The sequence below is a fragment of the Anastrepha obliqua genome, unplaced genomic scaffold (assembly GCF_027943255.1).
Source record: "Anastrepha obliqua isolate idAnaObli1 unplaced genomic scaffold, idAnaObli1_1.0 ptg000009l, whole genome shotgun sequence".
NCBI lineage: Eukaryota > Metazoa > Arthropoda > Insecta > Diptera > Tephritidae > Anastrepha > Anastrepha obliqua.
In genome coordinates, this window is record NW_026562178.1 from 2,886,156 (window position 1) to 2,904,938 (window position 18,783).

Below are 18,783 nucleotides of genomic sequence, written 5' to 3' on the forward strand. Positions count from 1 at the left end.
AAAGAAAACGGTAAAATTAAGCCACACTCCACACTTGGAAGCACTCCTAATCAAGCCAAAGTCTGGTGACGCGGAAGCCAAAATAAAAGCCGATTAAAAAACAAGAGCGGGAGCAATCGGCTATTATAATAAACCTTAGACCCAAAACAGGGTCTCTGCATTAGCTGCGGCGAACCGGGCCATAAGCTCAAAGATTGCACAAAAATATCAAAATACTGTTTGTGCTCTGAAGTGAGTTAGAGTTCGACATATGATCAGTCGGGATCGGGAAGATCCGCAGTATAAAAAAACCAAAGCGTAAAATGAATATATTCCAAACAAACATCCACAGAAGCAAAACCGCAGACTTGCTCTTATCACAACTGATAGCAGAAAAGAGCACGGACGTTGTTATAATCAGTAAGCAATACAAACAAAAAAACCGGCAACTTGCTAGAGGACCCCACCGGTACTGCGGCATTGGGGCACCCGCTAGGAAGTGGGGTAAACACAACAGAAAACGGGAGCGGAAATAGTCTTGTGTGGCCGCGCATCCAACAAACCACACTAATAAGCTGCTATTTAAAGCCCAGCGATAACATCGAAGAATTCCGAAACAAGCTAGATGACACTGAAGATATGCCCGCGGGAGATCGGTATTTGGTGGACGTAGGAAATAGCTGAATGGAGACATGACTGTCTTCGCCTCAGACGGAAATACACCATAGTCAGACGAACCGGGCAAGCTACTGTGGACGCAGAAGCAGACAAGAGTGGAAAACGGGCGCTAAAGGCCGCTATTGCAAATAGCAAGAAAGAAAAATGGGAGGAGCTCAGGGATTATCTAAATAGGGACGCCTGGGAACTTGGGTATAAGATTAAGGTGAAGAAACTGGGAGCCAGAATACCTGCACCGGAACTAATCTCGAGTGCAATGGACTACATCGTAAAAGAACTCTTTCCAAGTCACGAATTCAAAGAAGGCATTGAGCGTCAAATAAACGTAAGTCTCCAATATTCACCAGTCAGCTGCGAGCAAGCTCAAAAATAAAAAGGCACTAGGACCGGCTGGAGTTCCCGCAGAAGTTCTCAAGCAGACTCCAAAGTCTTACTAGACATGCACAACGCCTGTCTAAGAAAGAGAACTTTCCCAGAAATCTGAAAAAAGCAGCAAATCGTCCTAATAAGCAAGCAATCGTCCAAAGGCAACCCAACCCCCCTTCAGCATATCAGCCATTACGCATACTCGACACAGCAGGCAAGCTCCTTGAAAGGCTGATCAAGCCTCGACGGACCTCAGCCATAGATAACGCCGAAGGACTATAAGCAAGACCGCATGGCTTTAGACGCAGAAAGTCTATAACAGGAAATTGAAACTATCTTAAACAGCGTAGGAGCAGCGCAACAGTGCAGTATACAATCCAGAAGTATAGGTATAGCGTTAGATGGGTGGACATACTGACCGCCTTAGAGCTAAGGCTCAAAATTCTGGCATACCTACAGCGCATATTGAGGAATTACTCACGAGAGGAATTACAAACTCGTCTATCAAACCCCAGAGGGTTGTCGTTACATCCGGAGCGGTACAAGGATCAATTCTCTGCACTTCTGATAGTACCTTTCTCATCGGATACGAACACAATGGCCCTTATTATGAGCAACATTCGATCTTCGACTGTAGTCGAAAGTGCTGATCGAACGAATTTTCATTTGGTATTATGGTGCTCATTCGTTGAAGAATAGGACTATTGTGAATTTCGATCGCTCGACGCATTTACAATAGATAATTTTTTCTCAGCTGATACAGCAAATCCAAATAAAAGAACAACCGATTGTGTTGAAATTCTTTGCTAACAATATTATTAAAAGTTAAAAAAAGTATTTTTTGTGAAACTGAGTACAACGGAGTTGTGGTTCGACGATTCATCGGACGATGAAAGATTAGTGGAACTAGCTAGATGTAGAAAACAGTTGAGGGGCGCATCCAACCACCTAGAAATGGCTTCCACTGAGTAAGTTTAGAATTTTTAAAATGTGTTGGCGTATCTACTTAATATTACAGAAATTTCCTTACAGATTTTTAAAGAACTTTAGATTATCTAAAGAGGCGTTTATGAACCTACTGTCCAGTACAGAAAACCAGCTGCAGCAGTGCACCCGAGCCAAATCCATTCCAAATATTTTACAGAGACCCTCAACAATGAGCTGAAGATATTGAAGTGGAGTCAAATAACGGAGAAGCAGAAAACATAAGAAATGAAATTCTTAGAATATTATAGAAAAATCTAAAAAGTATTAAATAGAGACCTTTACACCACAGTTTCTGTTTTATTTTTGTTTTAAATTTTCTTTATTCAATTAATCGTCATTCGAAAAAAATATGTATTTCAGTTCCTCTACGTATTTCAGCCCATACCTACCAAGGGAAAATAAAAATGTATTTCTATAAACATCACAAAAAAAAACCTTTATTAACCTTAATCCATTTTGCTGCCGTTCTCACTGGTGGTCCCAAGCAATTCAGCTCTGTTGTAAATTCCTCCCATTTTTTTGCTGCTTGAACTTTGGTGCAAATCCCTTTTGCGAATTGTGGATTCGCCTTTCTAATTGTTGTTTGGTACTCACGATTTTCGACCTGCATAAAATTAACAAAATTAGTATATATTTATTATTTGGTTACTATAAAACCATAAATAATCGCAAACAACTTACACTTTAACAATTTTTCCCACAATACGCTACACAATCGAAAGCAAAATTGCATTCGACTCTAAATTCGGTAAACAACGAAAAATTCGATAGGGTTGCACCGCTCATAATACCAAATTGACATTCGATTTTCGATCCTCGACAACCAGCGAATATCGAAGATCGAATGTAACTCATAATAAGGAACAATATCGCAACAGCCATCCCCGCACGAAACTTTGAAGAAGTTCGTAGAAAATTAATCCAAGTTATGACACGGACCCACATGTGGCTACAATCCCGTGGCCTCAAATTAGCCTCAGAGAAAACGGAGCTAATACTTCTAACCAAGAAGTACATCCCATTAGAAGTTAGCATGCAAACTTGCTCAAATACGCTAACCACAAAAAAGGTTCTAAAGTACCTAGGCATAAGACTGGACGCAAGACTAACCTTCTTGTCCCAAATAAAGCACGTAGCAGAGAAAGCCGTTATGATGACATCCTTACTCAATAGACTGATGGCAAACATAGGGGGTCCAACCCAAACGAAACGGGAAATAATAATGGCTACCACGCTATCCGTTCTCTTATACGGAGCTGAACTGTGGGCAAATGCGCTAAAGGTAAACCGATGCAAGCTCTTAACATCGGTACAACGAACGGCAGCCCAGAGAGTTGTTTCCGCCTACTGCGCAGAATCAGCGCCAGCTGTTCAAGTAATAAGCGGTTCAATACCGGTAGACTTACTAGCCTTTGAGAGGGAAAAGATGTGGGCTTTAAAAAGAGAGGGAATGGAAAAAAGAGTTAGCAAACTCTGGCAAGCGGTTCTTGCCAAACCGCCACATGGAACAGCAGGAACTTCGGTGAAGTCAATTTTTATACAACACAAATGCTTTCGCCGCACGGGTATTTTCAGAAATTACCTAGGGTAAATGAGCAGGTATTTCACATACGTGGATGCCGCCGAAGATAACGCTGAATACACAGTCTTCCAATGCATGCGTTGGGAACAAGAACGCTGGACTCTGGAGAATACAATCGGCCACATAACCACTGAAAATGTAATCGACAAGATGTTAAGTAGAGAGGAAACGTGGGAGATCATCAGCTTATTACAGGGTGGGCCATATATGCAAACGCTATATGCTTTTGTGCTTAAGTGCTTTTTGAACCACTTATTTTTTTGAGAATGGTAACGCAAATGACATGTCAAATGTGTTCATAATTTACTTAAAGGTTTGACATTTACGAAATGGGACGCTATACGCTTGAAAAAAATTGGGAAATATTGAAAACCTATTTCCAAAGTGGTGAGTCTTCTTCTTCTTTTCTGATGAAGCTCATTTTCACATCGGTGGCCACGTCAATAAGCAAAATTGTCGGAATTGGGGCTCAGAAAATCCACACGTTACTGTAGAGAAGCAAATGCATCCACAACGAGTCACTGTTTGGTGCGGTTTTTGGTCTGCCGGCATCATAGGGCCATTTTTTTTCGAAAATGAGCGAGGAGCCGCGGTTACAGTAAATGGCGAGCGCTACCGTGACATGCTCAACGAGTTGTTTCCAAAAATTAAAGAGGATGACAGGGACGACATTTGGTTTCAACAGGACGGTGCAACTTGTCACACTGCCAAAGTTACACTCGAACTTTTGGCTACCGTTTTTGAAAACCGAGTAATCAGCCGAAATTCCGATATCAATTGGCCGCCTCGGAGCTGTGATTTAAGCTCGTTGGACTATTTTTTGTGGGGAGCCATTAAGGACAAATGCTATGCGAACCATCCAGAGACGATTGATGCTTTAAAACACGAAATCGAAGTTGCCATTCATGAAATTGGAGCCTAAACAATCGAAAATGTGCTTAAAAATTGGGTTAATCTACTCTCTCCTTAGCACATGCTCCATGGACGTTTAAAAGTTCCTTGAGAGTAACATATTATTATTATTATTATTACTTCGTCCGTAATTTCAGCTAGTAAAAATGTGTGAGCTACTGAAAAAGCTGCAGTAACGACTTCGCAAAATGCCTTTCCAGAAATCGGAGCTCTTTCTCTTCTGTAACTGCTGGAGCTTATAACCAACCAGTGGTTACACATTAACATTTACCAAATCTGCCGGCATGATTGAGTTCGTTACACCTGTGTCCAGAGTCAGCACCTGAGATCGACGATTTACAGTTTCCCTTATCGTCAAGTTGTTGCTTTTCCCACCAATATGAGAGACAGAAACTGCGTGGCATTTAGTTGTGGGATAGTTCTCACCGATGTTTAACGCCTGCTGTGTATGGGGAGTGCCATTGTCAGTTTCAGCGCCTCGCTTTCTTCTACCTGAGTTCGTCTTCGCCTGGCTGCATAGTAAACTGAAATTGCGGGTCATATGTCGGATCTTACCGCAGTTCTAACACTTCATATCCCAGCTCCTTTGTATGTATTGAGGAAAGGACTCCCTTAGTACTTTCCTCGTGGTTTCCTTCATGGAGGTAGGCTCTTCAACCCGACTGATTTTGTCCACTGGCAAACGATACCTCCTCAGCGAACGTCCCCTTCGGTGTCGAGTATGCTGGCCGTTTCGTCCCCTAATCTCGTATACCTCTTATGAATGCCTGACACGGCTGTTTCTTTCGGAACCCAAAACTCGTAGCCGTGCTCTAGCAAAAGCAGGACACGCACAGAGAAATTGCTGAGAGCTATCTGCGTCCTCCAAGCATGCCAGGCACACTGGGTCCTCAATGATCCCAATGGTGGTCATATGCTGACCCCATGGGTTGTGTCCTGTAATGATACCGACCATCAACCGAACGTCTTTCCTTCTGAGTTTTAGTAGAAAGTTTGGCAGTTTTCTGTTCGGACTTGTCACAAAACACTTTGCAGTTCTGCTGCGTTCTAGACCGGACCATCGTTCTTTATGTAGATTGCCTACATAATCACTGATCCAATTCATGATTCCTGCGAAACTGATTCCGATTATTGGCTCTGGCCCTTGTGGGGGAACCACTGATCCACAGAATTAAGCCTCTTCTTACATTCTTGAACAATGTTTGAGGTTTGCTTCGCGTTCTCCAGGGCCTTCAGCCTGCTTTCACTGAAAACTCCAATCTGTTTCCCGCTCCATCTTCTCTCGATTATCCATTCGGCTACTTTCAGTATGCAAAAACTCCTGTTTGTAAAACAGTTGCCATTTCCCCCATAGCATAGTGATTTCATTCTTGGACCCATCGGTAAAGAAAATATCCGTCAAACCTTCCTGCATGCATTCTGGATTGACAACAAATTTCCTTCCAAATGAAACTGTGGGTATCAGGTAGTCTTTAGGTGCCAAAAACAGTTGATACTGCTCAGATAGCAACTTAACGTGATGTAACGTTTGTATTGATTGGTCTGATAAGTGCTGTGTATATCCATAGCACCACAGTAGGTTTCAGACCCCAGGTTTTACCAAAGGCTCTACGGCATTGCTGAAAAATACTCAATGCGCGATTCGCCTTCAGTGAAGCGTGTGTCTCGCAAGTCAGCTTCTTATCCAAGATTATATATATAATATATAATTGTCGCGTACACCCTTTTTGGGTGTTTGGCCGAGCTCCTCCTCCTATTTTTGTTTGTTTGTGGTGTGCGTCTTGATATTGTTCCTCAAATGGAGGGACCTACACTTTCAAGCCGACTCCGAACGGCAGATATTTTTATGAGGAGCTTTTTCATTGCAAAAATACACTCGGAGGTTTGCCATTGCCTGCCGAGAGGCGACCGCTATTAGAAATGTTGTTTTTCCTAATTTTGGTGTTTCAGCGAGATTCGAACCAACCACTCGGCTACGGCGGCCGCCTTTAACTTCATCGAAAAGACCAAGTGTCACACCTTTCAGTGTTGGAAGACTGAGTCCATCCAATTTCCGTTTTCTCGTAAACAAGACTATTGTTGCTTTGTTCGGATTAACAGAAAGACCTTGTCTCGTGCACCAGTCATCGATTTTGTCTAGAATCCTCCGCACTTTAGTGCAAAGCCTCCTTAGGGGTTTATCCGATGTTAGCGCACAGACATCGTCCGCATATGCTTGGACATGAAAACCGAGTTCCTGCATCTCCGCTAGTAGAGAATCTACGACGAAGCACCACAGCATTGAGCTGAAAGTGGCATTATCAAAAACCCCCTCAATGTCCACGAACACGCCCCGTCTGGCTCATCTAAATGCAGGCCCAGGAAACATGCTGCTTCGACGGGTTGAGTCCAGAGGGAGAGGGGTGTTAGATGAGTAGATTTTAGAGGGCATGTGAAAAGGTAGTTAGTGTCGTGCGGGGTACCTTCACATGTCAGACATATGTTTAGTATGTCGAGGTCAATTCTGGATAAGTAGGGGTATCCAGAACGTAATTGTGCCATTGTTACGCGAGTCTCACGGGGAAGCTGGAACTTTTCATCTGCAATAGGTGGTGGTTGGACTCCGATTACGGCATTCACTGGATGGGAGCTTAAGAAGGTGATGACGGTCTCCCGGTGAATGTCGTTTATTGACTGTCTAAACACTGTCTTTTCAAGTAGATTTCTGTCAGTTTTGTCCTGTATTTCGTCGGCGTAGTTTAAGGGGTGTCTCCTGACGTGCCTAGGAGGCGGCTCTGGCTCAAGCAAGTGTCTGCAAGGGTGAAAACTACGGTAGCATCCTAGCAGGAACTACTTGCTGAGCAGATTGTTATGCTCCATTACAGGGAGCATTTGTGCCTCATTGTGAAGGTGTTGAATAGGGGACATCAGGAGGCAACCGCTCGCTGTCCGAATGGCAGTATTTTGGCATGTCTGTAGCTTTATCTACTGCGTGTCACCAGTTCCAGGCGACCAGACAGGCGCAGCACAGTTTAGAACCGGCCGACCAATTGCCTTAAATGTCGATAGCAACAATTCCTAGTCTTCGCCCTAAGAGCTGCTGTCAAGCGATTTGAGGACCTTGTTGCGATTTTGAACTTTAGTGCTAATTGTGGTTGTGTGCGCTGAGAAGGAGAGCAAACTCTCGAACGTTACACCCAAAATTTTGGGATTGTTTACCGTCGGAATTGGTGTGTCATCGACTTTTACCTTGACGGACAGTTTGACCTTCTTCGTCCAGGTGATAAACAGAGGGTCACCGTGGATTTATCGGGGTAACGTTGGAGATTCCTCGCAGTGAAAAAGCGCGAAAGATCGGTGAGGTAGTTGTTCACTTTGGAACACAGGCCATTGATGTCATTGCCCCACGCCATTATCGTGCAGTCGTCAGCGTATGAGACCAGGGAGAGTTGTGGTTGCGGGAGCTTCGAGATGTAGAAAATGAACAGCAAGGGAGAAAGGACACCACCCTGCGGAACACCTTGCTTAATCTTCTTCTGCTTTGATGTTTGATCTCGAAAAATCACTGACGAGTGACGACCGCTCAGGTAGCGTGGAATGGCTGACTGTATCGAAAGCCTTCTTCAGGTCCAACGCGACTATGACAGTCCTCTCTCAGGGTTGGTTTTTATTAAGCCCGCGATTTATCTGGGCGTTTATGGCGGTGAGTGCAGTGGTGGTGCTATGCACTCGTCGGAAACCGTGCTGATGCGGGGCTCTCCCTGCTTTCCACTTGTCAGGATGATGAGAGTGGCCTAGGACAGATTGAAAACCCTTGTGAGAAATCCTACTCCCAGTGGACCCAGGTTTTTCAGCATCAGCATGTTTAGTCCGTCAGGGCTAAAGCAAGTGGCGCACTGTCGTTCGTTAGTTTGTGCAGCCTTCTGGTAGCACGGCTCTTGGTTCTGTCGGCCGGAGGATGCAGTATAAAAAGTCGGCTAAAGTAGCTCGAGCATCTCTTCGGGTCCGACGAAGTGCAACCGTTGAAGGTAATAGCCACCTTGTCGTTGTGCTTCGTCGGGTTCGGCAGGGACCTAACGGTGGACCAGAGCTTACTCACCCCAGAGGTGAGGTTACAGGTCTTCAAGTTCTCAACCAATTTATTCCGCTTGTGTTGATCTACCAGTTGCCGGATCTCCAAATTTAGATCCCTTATGCGGGGATCCCCGGGATCGACCTAGCGTAGATGGTCACGCTCGTTTGCCAAGCTAGCTGCCTCGGCTGTGAAATGAGAGCAAATGTCCTTGAACCTTCCAGCAGGAATGAAGCGAGTCGCAGCAACTGTGCGCACCTTGCGGAATGCGCGTTCGCCTGCGCGCACATCGGTAGGGATGTGAAGAGCGGCGAAGGTGTCTTCAGTGAATTCCGTGAAGCCGGCCCAATTAGCGTTTTTAAAGTTAAAATAGGATCGGTGATTCGCGGAAACGAAGTCGGCAGGTCTCTTAATCGAGACGATAATGGGCAAGTGTTCTGATGCAAGCGATAGCATAGGTCGCCCCGTGATGCTATTTATCAGACCTGCGCTAGCTATTGTTAGATCAGGCAAACTGCTGCAATTGCCCACTACACTGGTGGGGGCGTCGTCGAATCGTCTATTTGCTCTGCCCATTGCTGTCCCCTACGATCGTTTGGCAGGCTTAAATGCCAAAGATCGTGATGCGCATTGAAGTCACCTACAACCAATCGGTTTTCACCTCTGATGAGCGCACCTATATCAGGGCGGCATCCTGCCGGGCAGCAGGTGACAGGGGGTATGTAAACATTGTATATTTCGAGCTCGGAAGCCTTCATCAATGAGACGATACTGCATTGTGTGGTGGACTAGAAACGCTGGGCCACCACCATTGTCTCGCTCGCGATCGTGTCTGTGCACGTTATAGCCATCCTGGGTGATCAGAGACGTTGGGCCTGCTGTGCAATCCGCTGTAGTTGTTGCGGCCTGTAGATGGTGGGCGGCCGCGCCACTGGGGGCGGTCTGCAGCAGGGGGCAACGTAGTCAGTTGTCCACTCAGGCTGGAACATCTCCGATAATGGCAGCAGCCATTGCAAGAATTGCATTTGACTGATACCAGATTCCGAGGTATTCTGATCTGTCACACGGAACAGACTGTGCGGGGAACTAAGGGCTGCTGGTTTGTCCCCGCACTGGGGTTGGAGCAGGAGGGAAGGGGATGGGCTAAGTCGAAGGAGTTGTGTTGCTCCGATAGGCTCCTTACCGTGGAGGTGTGGGTTGCGGTGGCGGTTGTTGGTGCCGGCCTATCAGGGGGAGTACTAGCCGTGGAGGCATCAGACGCCTGCTGGCGGGAGCAACACGTGGCCACATACCGTGTGGACCACTCCCTATTGGTCTTAAGCCCTGAACAGGTCTTAAGGTGGCTCCACCCGTTGCACTTATTGCACCTAACCGAGGTGGAGTTCGGGTGGAGCCGTGTATGGCAGACACAGGAATAGAATACTTCCAGCCCTGAGGAGAAGCATTTGGAGCAAGGTTGCTGCAAGGAGTGGCTCCTGTGAGGTAAGGGGTGGGGTGATCTGCTGTTCCCTAGACTGGGCTAGTTTACTGGGGCGATAGCCCTTGGTCGGGAAAACCCGAGTCATTCCGGTAACGTAGAACCGGCTGCCATGGGAATGAATTCCCCGAACTCAGTTTCTCGGCTTTCCTCTTCCTTGCCTTTCTCCTCTTCCCGTTCGTTGGCACAGACGCTGTTTCGTTTCCGGAAGAGTGCAACGTTGCAGAGAAATCCTCTGTTCTGCCACGCTTTCTCTTTTCCATTACAGGTGTCGAAGTTGACGGAGCTTGAGTACTTACCTTAGCTAAAGCTTCGGCTTTCTTTGCCTTCTGTTTTCTTCGTTTGATCTGCCTTCGGGATAGACCAACACCTGCTTTCGAATCTCCAATAACTTCAGTCTTTTTACCGGTACTTACCTGATTCGCACCAGGTTTGACCGTTGTCGGTACCAGAAAGCCATCTGAGTCTACTGAGAGATTGTCCGCCATCTCCACATCCTCCACAACTTGTTCAGTTGCTTCGGATCGTTTCGACGACGGTGTATCGCTCACATTCACTCGGCTCTCCGTTGGCATAGCCAATGCGCCATGTTTCACCACTAGTAGTTCGCTTCCTTTGGAACCCTGGGTGTCAGGTCCGGTCATAGAGGGGTGTGGGGTTCGAGCCTGCACATCCGATGCCCGAGTCGTCGATTTCGACGGGGGGATTTCCCGAAAGTGGGTTACCTCGTGCAGAAACACCCATCGTTAACATCCACATTGCAGGAAAGAAATGCGTTTTATACCTCCTGCCAGGTTGTCGGTACAGTACTCTCCACATGGTACTTGGGTGACCACCAATTCCGCCGTTCCGCAAATGGATGGGTACCCAATTCCTATATGAAGCTGCCCTCTTAGTTCGTGGTAAGTTAATCTCCATAACATGGAGTTAAATCACCACTTAAGCCTCATCCCCGCGGCAAGGAGACCGATGTGACAAGGCTTGTTCCCAGTAATGAACTGGCCACACTGTCCCAACTCTTTCTTAACCTGCTGAGCCGTGAGTTTTGCCCTTTTCATGGCCCTGTTCTTGGGACTTTATTCAACGCTCCCTCTTCTGACTCCTTTCTTACGTTAAAATTCAAATAAATCTCTTACAATATATCCTGTGAGTTCGATTACTAAATTGTCAAATTAAAGTCACAAATTAATGGCAACACACTTCCTTTACTTTGTTTCCAACACTTTACTTTACATGTACACGTTCATTTTGAGACGGAAACACTCTATTGATTTTCGTTTATTTGCTTACAAATTCAACTTCTAACTGAATACCCAATGCACCTGCACCTCTGATTATACCTATATATACATAGGCTTAATAACTATCGTAATGTCTAGATCTGGCTGCTCGTATTTTCTGACGAATTCTGCTGTAGCAGCTCACTGAACCCTGTCTGTGCGATGTAGTCACATGTTGTCTTCGTCTAACTCATCTAACGGTAGACCTAGAAAGTATGCTCATATTTTTGTTTTGGCATCTCGTTCGCTATTCTTGCCAGTCGGTGAGATAATCGTTCACTTTGGAATATAAATTATGAATATCGTTGCCCGGCGCTATTATCCATCAATCTTCAGTATAGGAAACCAGGGAGACTCCCTATGGTGGTTGGGGGAGCTTCGAGATGTATAAGTTGTTGCCAGGGTGAAAGAACACCACCACCCTGCGGAACACCTTGCTTTATTCTTCTCTGTTTTGAGCTTTGGTCTCGAAAAATGTCTGACGAATGCCGACCACTCAGATAGTTAGCGGACCAGCTCTTCAGTCCCGGCGGGAGGGTCGACTGCAGAATATCATATAGTAGCGTTGATTGGCTGACTGTGTCGAAAGCCTTCTTCATGTCCAACACTACTAGGGCAGTCCAGATTTATCTGTGGGCTATGAGTGGTACTGTGCACTCTTCGGAATCCATGCTGATGCGTGGCTGGGGTGAGATGTTTCCGAATGGGAGAAGGAGGGCCTCAAGTGTCTCCACTATTGGGGAAAGATGAGTTATCGGGCAATATAATTCCCCTTGGTTGGCGGGTTTTCCAGTTTTCAATACTGGAACCACTTTCCCTGCTTTCCACTTGTCAGGATTTATGAGAGTGGCCATAGACAAATGGATTACCTTTGTGGGATATCCTACTCCTACAGGATTTAGGTTTTTCAGCATCAGCTCGTTTAGTCCGCCAAGGCCTTTAATTTCCTGATGGCTTCCTTCACCTCATCACTGGAGAAAGAAGTGGCGCACGGGTGTTCGACAGTTTGTGTAGCCGTCTGTGGCACGACGTTTGGACAAATCGACCGGAGGATGAAAAATTAATGTATGACTAAAAAGGCTTGCCCATCTAAAGGCGATTGCAACTTTGTCGGGCTTCGTCGGATTCGATAGACACCTTACGGTGGACCAGAAGCGACCCACACCAGTGGTGAAATTGTAGGTCTTCAAGTGCTGCTCTCATTTGATCCGCTTATGCTAGGGGGCCAGTTGCCGAATCTCAGAAACGAGATCCCTTATTCGGGGATATCCGTGATCGACCTGGGGTAGATGGTCACGCTCGTTTGCTAAAACATTTGCTTCTGCTGGAAAATTGGAACGTATGTCCCGAATCCTTCCAGCGCATTTGCCCACGCGCATATCGTTGGGGATGGGAAGAAGGGTGTAGGGTGAAGGTGTCCTTAGTGAATTCCGCGAAATCGACCTAATAAGCATAGGTCTGGTGATTTTTGCAACAAAGTCGGCAGGTCTCTCAATCGAGACAATAATGGGCAAATAGTCTGATGGCAGAGATAATAGAGATCACCAGATTTTACTATTTATCTGACCAGCGCTAGCTATTGAAAGGTCAGACGAGCTGCTTCAGTTGCCCTCTATCTTGATGGGGAGTCGTTCACTTCGCAGAATGTCGAACCGTCTATTTGGTCTGCTAAAAGCTGTCCCCTACATGCCAAAGATCTTGGTGCGCATTAAAGTCAACTACAACCAATCGGTTTACACCATATGAGCGCACCAATTCAATGTAATATCCAGCCGGGCAGTAGGTGACATTGGCATCGCCTTACCGGCCAGCCGTTCCTTGAGACTCGAAATTGCTGTCCGTGCGGTCAGTGCCTACATCGATGAGACGATACTGCACAGTGTGGTGGACTATGAAACTAGCTCACCACCATTGCCTCAGTCGTGCTTTTTTCGGTGCACGTTGTAACCCTCTATGCTAATTAGGGAGGAAGTAGCACGCAGTTTTGTCTTTTTAACCGCAGCTATTAAGATTCCATGTCGGCTCATAAAGTCGATTATCTCGTCAATCTTACTCGATTTTAGTCCGTTGCAGTTCAGTTGTAGGGGCTTAAAGCTCTTCGGTGAAATCGTTTGTCATCTGCCCAACTCATTTTGTAAAAACAACGTACGCTGTGTAAATTTCTCACAAAAATAATAAACTGCACTTTTAGCCAATTACACGACTACATTTATAGCCAATTCATCCGCTTTAATATTTACACTACAGTGAAACCGAAACACGCTTAACAAGAGCAACGTCTCACTAGCTACCACTAGAGTGCGACCTACATAACTTATTTCCTATTGGGTTTCCGATCAGAACATTGCAGACGAAGTGTTCTACAACCATAACTACGAAGAGGTTCCATTGAACTTATTCAGAAATTTCCACAATGTCCTACAGCATTTCTCTAAAATTTCAAATTCTTGATGTATTTTAATTAGAAGTAAGATTGAGGCAAAATGTATGTAATGCTAGGGTTCTTTATTTTTTAATATTGTATATTATATTATAGGTATACTAGCTTTTACCCGCGGCTTCGCTCGCATAGGAGTACTTTTGAGGGATTTAGAATATGTATATAAAAGAATTACAAATAATAATTTTATAGAAAATAATCTTTATTAATAACCATAATATTACAATACCCGGCATCCGTTGCTATGCCTCGTTGAATAAAATCAAAACAACCAATCAGAAAAATATCAAGCAAAACTATTTTTATTAATTTTCTATCTCAAATCGTTTTTGAACTTTGCATTTGGGTCATAGTTGAACAGCTTATGCGGATTATGAAGTCTAGAGTGTGCTATAAATAGTGGGAAATAGGAAAAACTAAGATTTTTTATATCACGTTTAAGCAAATATTCGATTATTAGTGACGAATGAGAGTGGTGGTGCGGCCTGGGGGCTGTGGGAAGGGAGTTCCATCATAAAAACATGCTATAGAGTGAAAATATGAATGTATAAGAAATTTTACGTCATTTGGTGTGGTGGTTTCGTAGTGATGCGCGGACAACGTACAGACATTCTCCTTTATAGTATAGATTATCAAAACTGTGAAAATATGTAAAATTTGTAGTAAATTCTAGTTGTGGAATGATAATTTTGGCTCTTTGCAGTTTTGCCTAAAAATGAAAATTTTTTTTCCTGCCAATTAGAAAACCACATACACCTGTGCTCACTATAATAATAGCGCGACATTTATTTATGTTTCATTCCCTTTTGGTATAAAATTGTGCCAGTCTAAAGTGTCTCAAACTTCGTGTTGATTTTTAATTTTTTTTTTTCGTTGATAGTGTTAAGCATTATCTTCCATAAAACTAAATTTTTTTATATTATATACATAATACCGCCGCGATAATGAATTGTCAAAAATTAATAAAAAATTTTCTAAAAACTCATTAAAAAATTTGAAATTTTGCTGAAAATTTGTTTAATTTTTTTTTATTTTGTATAAAATAAATTTTTATAAAAATATTATTAATTAATTAAATTTTTAATATGTAGCACTTCTTTTATTGCGCATACTCTTACTCTTGTGCAGGACAATATTTATAAAAAGTTGGTGAAAAGAACCGGATACGTGCACGAAAAAACAATTTTCTGGATCAAAACTAAACAAAATAAATTTTCAGTGTGAGAGAATAATGGCATGAAACAGTGCAAATTATAAGTTGATTAAATCAATTATAGAAAAAGTAAATTACTCCTGTTTTTATATTTACATATTTGCTCGATTGGAAGCGCACTTATCCAGACTTGTTGGACATATTCTCAAATTCTCAAATTGGCATAAGACCTACATATATACATATTTTAATAAAATACTAACAGCTATTTACACAATGTAACATATATAAATGTTTAACTGTTTTTTATCTATTACAGTATTGCAGTAAACGAGAAATATGTGTATATCTAAGTCTAGTTTATTTGCGTGATAGCATTATATGCATCGTATGGCCAGATCTTGAAATAATCGATTTAGCATCAAAAACGTTTAGATTAGTTAAGTCATGCCCATCGATCTCGAGCAGCTTGTCACTTGCACAAAGAAAACGAGCGGCATTTGTATTTGGGACAGTGGTTGCGACGTATACACCTTCCTGAAAGGCAAATGGAAACAATATATTGTAAATGAGCTTTTAAGCTTGGACCTTTTAATTAGGACTGGAGATTAAGTCTTTGCAGCACAGTTTTTTTTTTACTTCCAACTTTACTGCGCCCCCTTAACTTGAAAAAATTATGATCCGACTGTATTCATGTACATAATTATTTGATAGAGCTTTATTCACTTCAAAAAATTAGTAACGCACTTGGTAGAAAAATCGAGTTTATAACAATGAATCAATTTGACGCTTTTGGACGATGAAACAAACAATTATAAATCACATCTTCATATAATATAAGTAAATAAAATGAAACACATGACGCGTTACTTATTCAGAACTAAGTCAGCGAATGTATGCACGTATGAATGCTCGTTTCCACGACAGTCGGTTCTACGTTACCGAAACGACCCGGATTTATATCCGGCCAAGGACTGTCACTCCATCAGCATTCACCGTATGTAAGTATGGGGAATGTTTATGCTGCTACAACAACAACAACGTATGAATGCTCGAGCACACTTTATTAGGGTCTGTTTTTCAGCAATAGTTTAACTATGCTTTGCAGTTAAACTTATAGGTGTATAATCATAGTCCCTCGTTAAACCCAGGATTAATTAAACTGGGACTAACTATTTGAAACTGGGTTTATTTTCTTTACTACCATAATCAATTTAGTACAATGTCGTGGAAAGAACCAGCTTTGACACATTATAATGTCATTTGACAAATGTATTTTTGTAAATTTGCATACAAATATTTTTTTTCTATTAACTTCGAAAATTAAAAACGGAAAAAGAGGAAAAACTAAGTCGATTTAAAAAAAACTTGTACAAAATTCAAACAAATTAAAAAAAAATCATAAATCTTTTAAACTTTTTAATTAGTAGTTTTAGAAACTTTTAAAGTACACAGTTCTATTGCGCATTTAATTGGTACAATACAGTACCAGTTGAAAATAGCTAACAATTCGCTTTTATTTATTTATTCATATTAAATTTTTTTTTTCTGAATAAAAAACATTTTCATCATACTCAATTTAACAAACAAAGAATCGGTTCATATTCGACTATGTACTTATATAGGTATGAACATACGTGTTTTCTTTCCTCGCAAAAAAAAAGAAACAAAAACAAAAACAACTCGCCATTATATGACGATATAAGGAAATCAAACGATTAATTCTATTTTTTGTAGGAATTAAAGTTTTCGTGCAACTCTGACAGACTTGTGTACGCAGATAAACAAAATTCAGCTGAACAACGCACACTCGCTGCCGGGAACAAAAACCAAACTCATTCGCTTGGCCCGAAAAAATCCTCTTCCTCTGTTACCACCAAGTGGTTACTATACCTATGTCATCGTAAACCTCATACAGCTTGCCCTACGATACACCTCGTCAAAAGGTCCAAAACTCTTTCGCATTATCTTTCTCTCAAACCCTCCAACGGGCGCCTCATTGGATATTGTCATCGTCCACGCTTCTGCACCATACGTTAGGACGGGCGTAATGAGAGCCTTGTAGAGTGTTAGTTTTGTTCGTCGAGAGAGGACTTTATTACTCATGTGCCTACTTAGTCCAAAGTAGCACGTGCTGGCAAAAGAGATTTTTTGTTGGTTCGTAAATAAAACAAGTATTTTAAAACCTCAAAATCATAACTCTCAACAATGACGTGGGTGCCGATACGCGAGTGCGCCGACTGTTTGTTTGATGTCAGGAGGTATTTCGTTTTGTCTTCGTTCACCACCATTCTAATTCCCTTTGCTTTTTATCCAGTTTGGAAAAGGTAAAACTAACAGCGCTTCCAAGTTTTACCACGCTTAAATTACCACAGTTAAACAACAATTGAAAGATGAATGTTAGAATTAGTAGTATGCCAAATTATAATCATTTCATAAAAACATAATCTAGGGATGTGATCCGCGTGACGTACAAACCATGTATGTTTTGGCCCTCGACAAAAAAAGACAGAAGTTGGTTAAAGGTCGTGATCTAAAACTGTTAAGCTAGAAAACTTTGCGAGCTGAATAAAAAAATTGCAAGAGATCTACCATCATCACAAAGTTATTGTGAGGGGATAGCATCGTTTTTCTAACGGTAAAAAGCGAGTCCGATATATGAAAAGTGATGGAAAGAGAGTTCAAATATTGGCATAAGGATCGAAGTTAACCTTCGCCAAAAAAATGGCTAGAAATTGACGCTGTTTGCAGAAATATTATTGGGGATGTTAGAGCCAAATTAGCGCAATAGGTAGTCATTTTCGTCTGACCTGCACAAGAACACAAGCAAATTTAGCGATCTACGTAGAAAACAAAACAAAGCGTATAGCTATATGCGACCTGATTAATAGTGTTATAAATTAAAAAAGGGCTATTGTGAATGAGGCCCAGCTAAACGTCAAACTTCTGCATACACAACCAAAACGCAACCTTTCCAGGTGATATTACTACTCCGGTACTGAACACGCCTCAACCATCAAAATAGACAAAGGTGGCTATACGTTTCCACGACAGTCGGTTCTACGTTACCGAAACGACCCGGATTTATATCCGGCCAAGGACTGTCATGCTACTGTCATGCTGTTATGCTACTACAACAACAAAGGTGGCTTCGGAAGAGCGGCCAAGAAAAAATGTAGAAACCCAAATTGAAACACCGAAACAATCAACACAGTCCGCCATTACTACACAAATCGGACCACTGCTTCGCCCTAGCAATACCAGATGGAGACCGCCCTCTATGAATACCTAAAGTAGACATCATGTAGGATGTCAACGCGTTTGGCGAATCTAAACAGAGCTGGGAGATCCGCTTTTGGGACGTCCTTCAGACCCTGAAACAGTGGGGCTCCCAGGGATTTTAAACGCGTTATTAATAATGCCGGACAAACGCACAGAAGGTGTTCTAAAGTTTCCTCAACATCTTTTCTGCATTTCCTGCATTTGTCCGTGTTAGCAATCCCTATCTTGTACGCATGTGCAGCCAATAGATTATGACCTGCTAGCATAGTTCTGCAGTCCTTTCGCGAGACCGTAAGTATGAATTGAGTCAGTTTTTTTGTCGTTAGTTCTACACATAACTTTTGCTGTTTTGCATTTGGTCAGATTAGTCCACCTAGCTTCCACTCGCTTTTTCATGTAGTCGTCCATTTCGTTGTATATTGTATTTAACGGTTTTAGTATGTCGATCTCTTGTTCAAATGACAGTCTAACAGGACTTTCTGCTATCTCATCTACTATTTCGTTTTCCATAATGCCTTTGTGACCAGGTACTCAATAGTTATGCAGCCTTCTGTTTGCGGCTAGTCTTCCTATAGCATCCCTGCTTCGCTACCCAC

At 42.8% G+C, this 18,783-nt stretch overlaps 1 protein-coding gene across 3 annotated transcripts in view; it reads right to left on the minus strand.

Annotated features, from left to right (window-relative positions):
• Positions 1-14,752: 14,752 nt before the first annotated feature.
• The window catches only part of LOC129251234 (protein lap1), a 122,303-nt gene continuing 118,272 nt past the window's right edge, over positions 14,753-18,783 (minus strand). For all 3 annotated transcript variants that reach the window (XM_054890586.1, XM_054890587.1, XM_054890585.1), the window contains one exon: positions 14,753-15,442. In XM_054890586.1, coding sequence (XP_054746561.1) covers positions 15,266-15,442 — 177 coding nt within the window. In that variant the 3' untranslated portion in view covers positions 14,753-15,265. The remainder of the gene's footprint in view (positions 15,443-18,783) is intronic.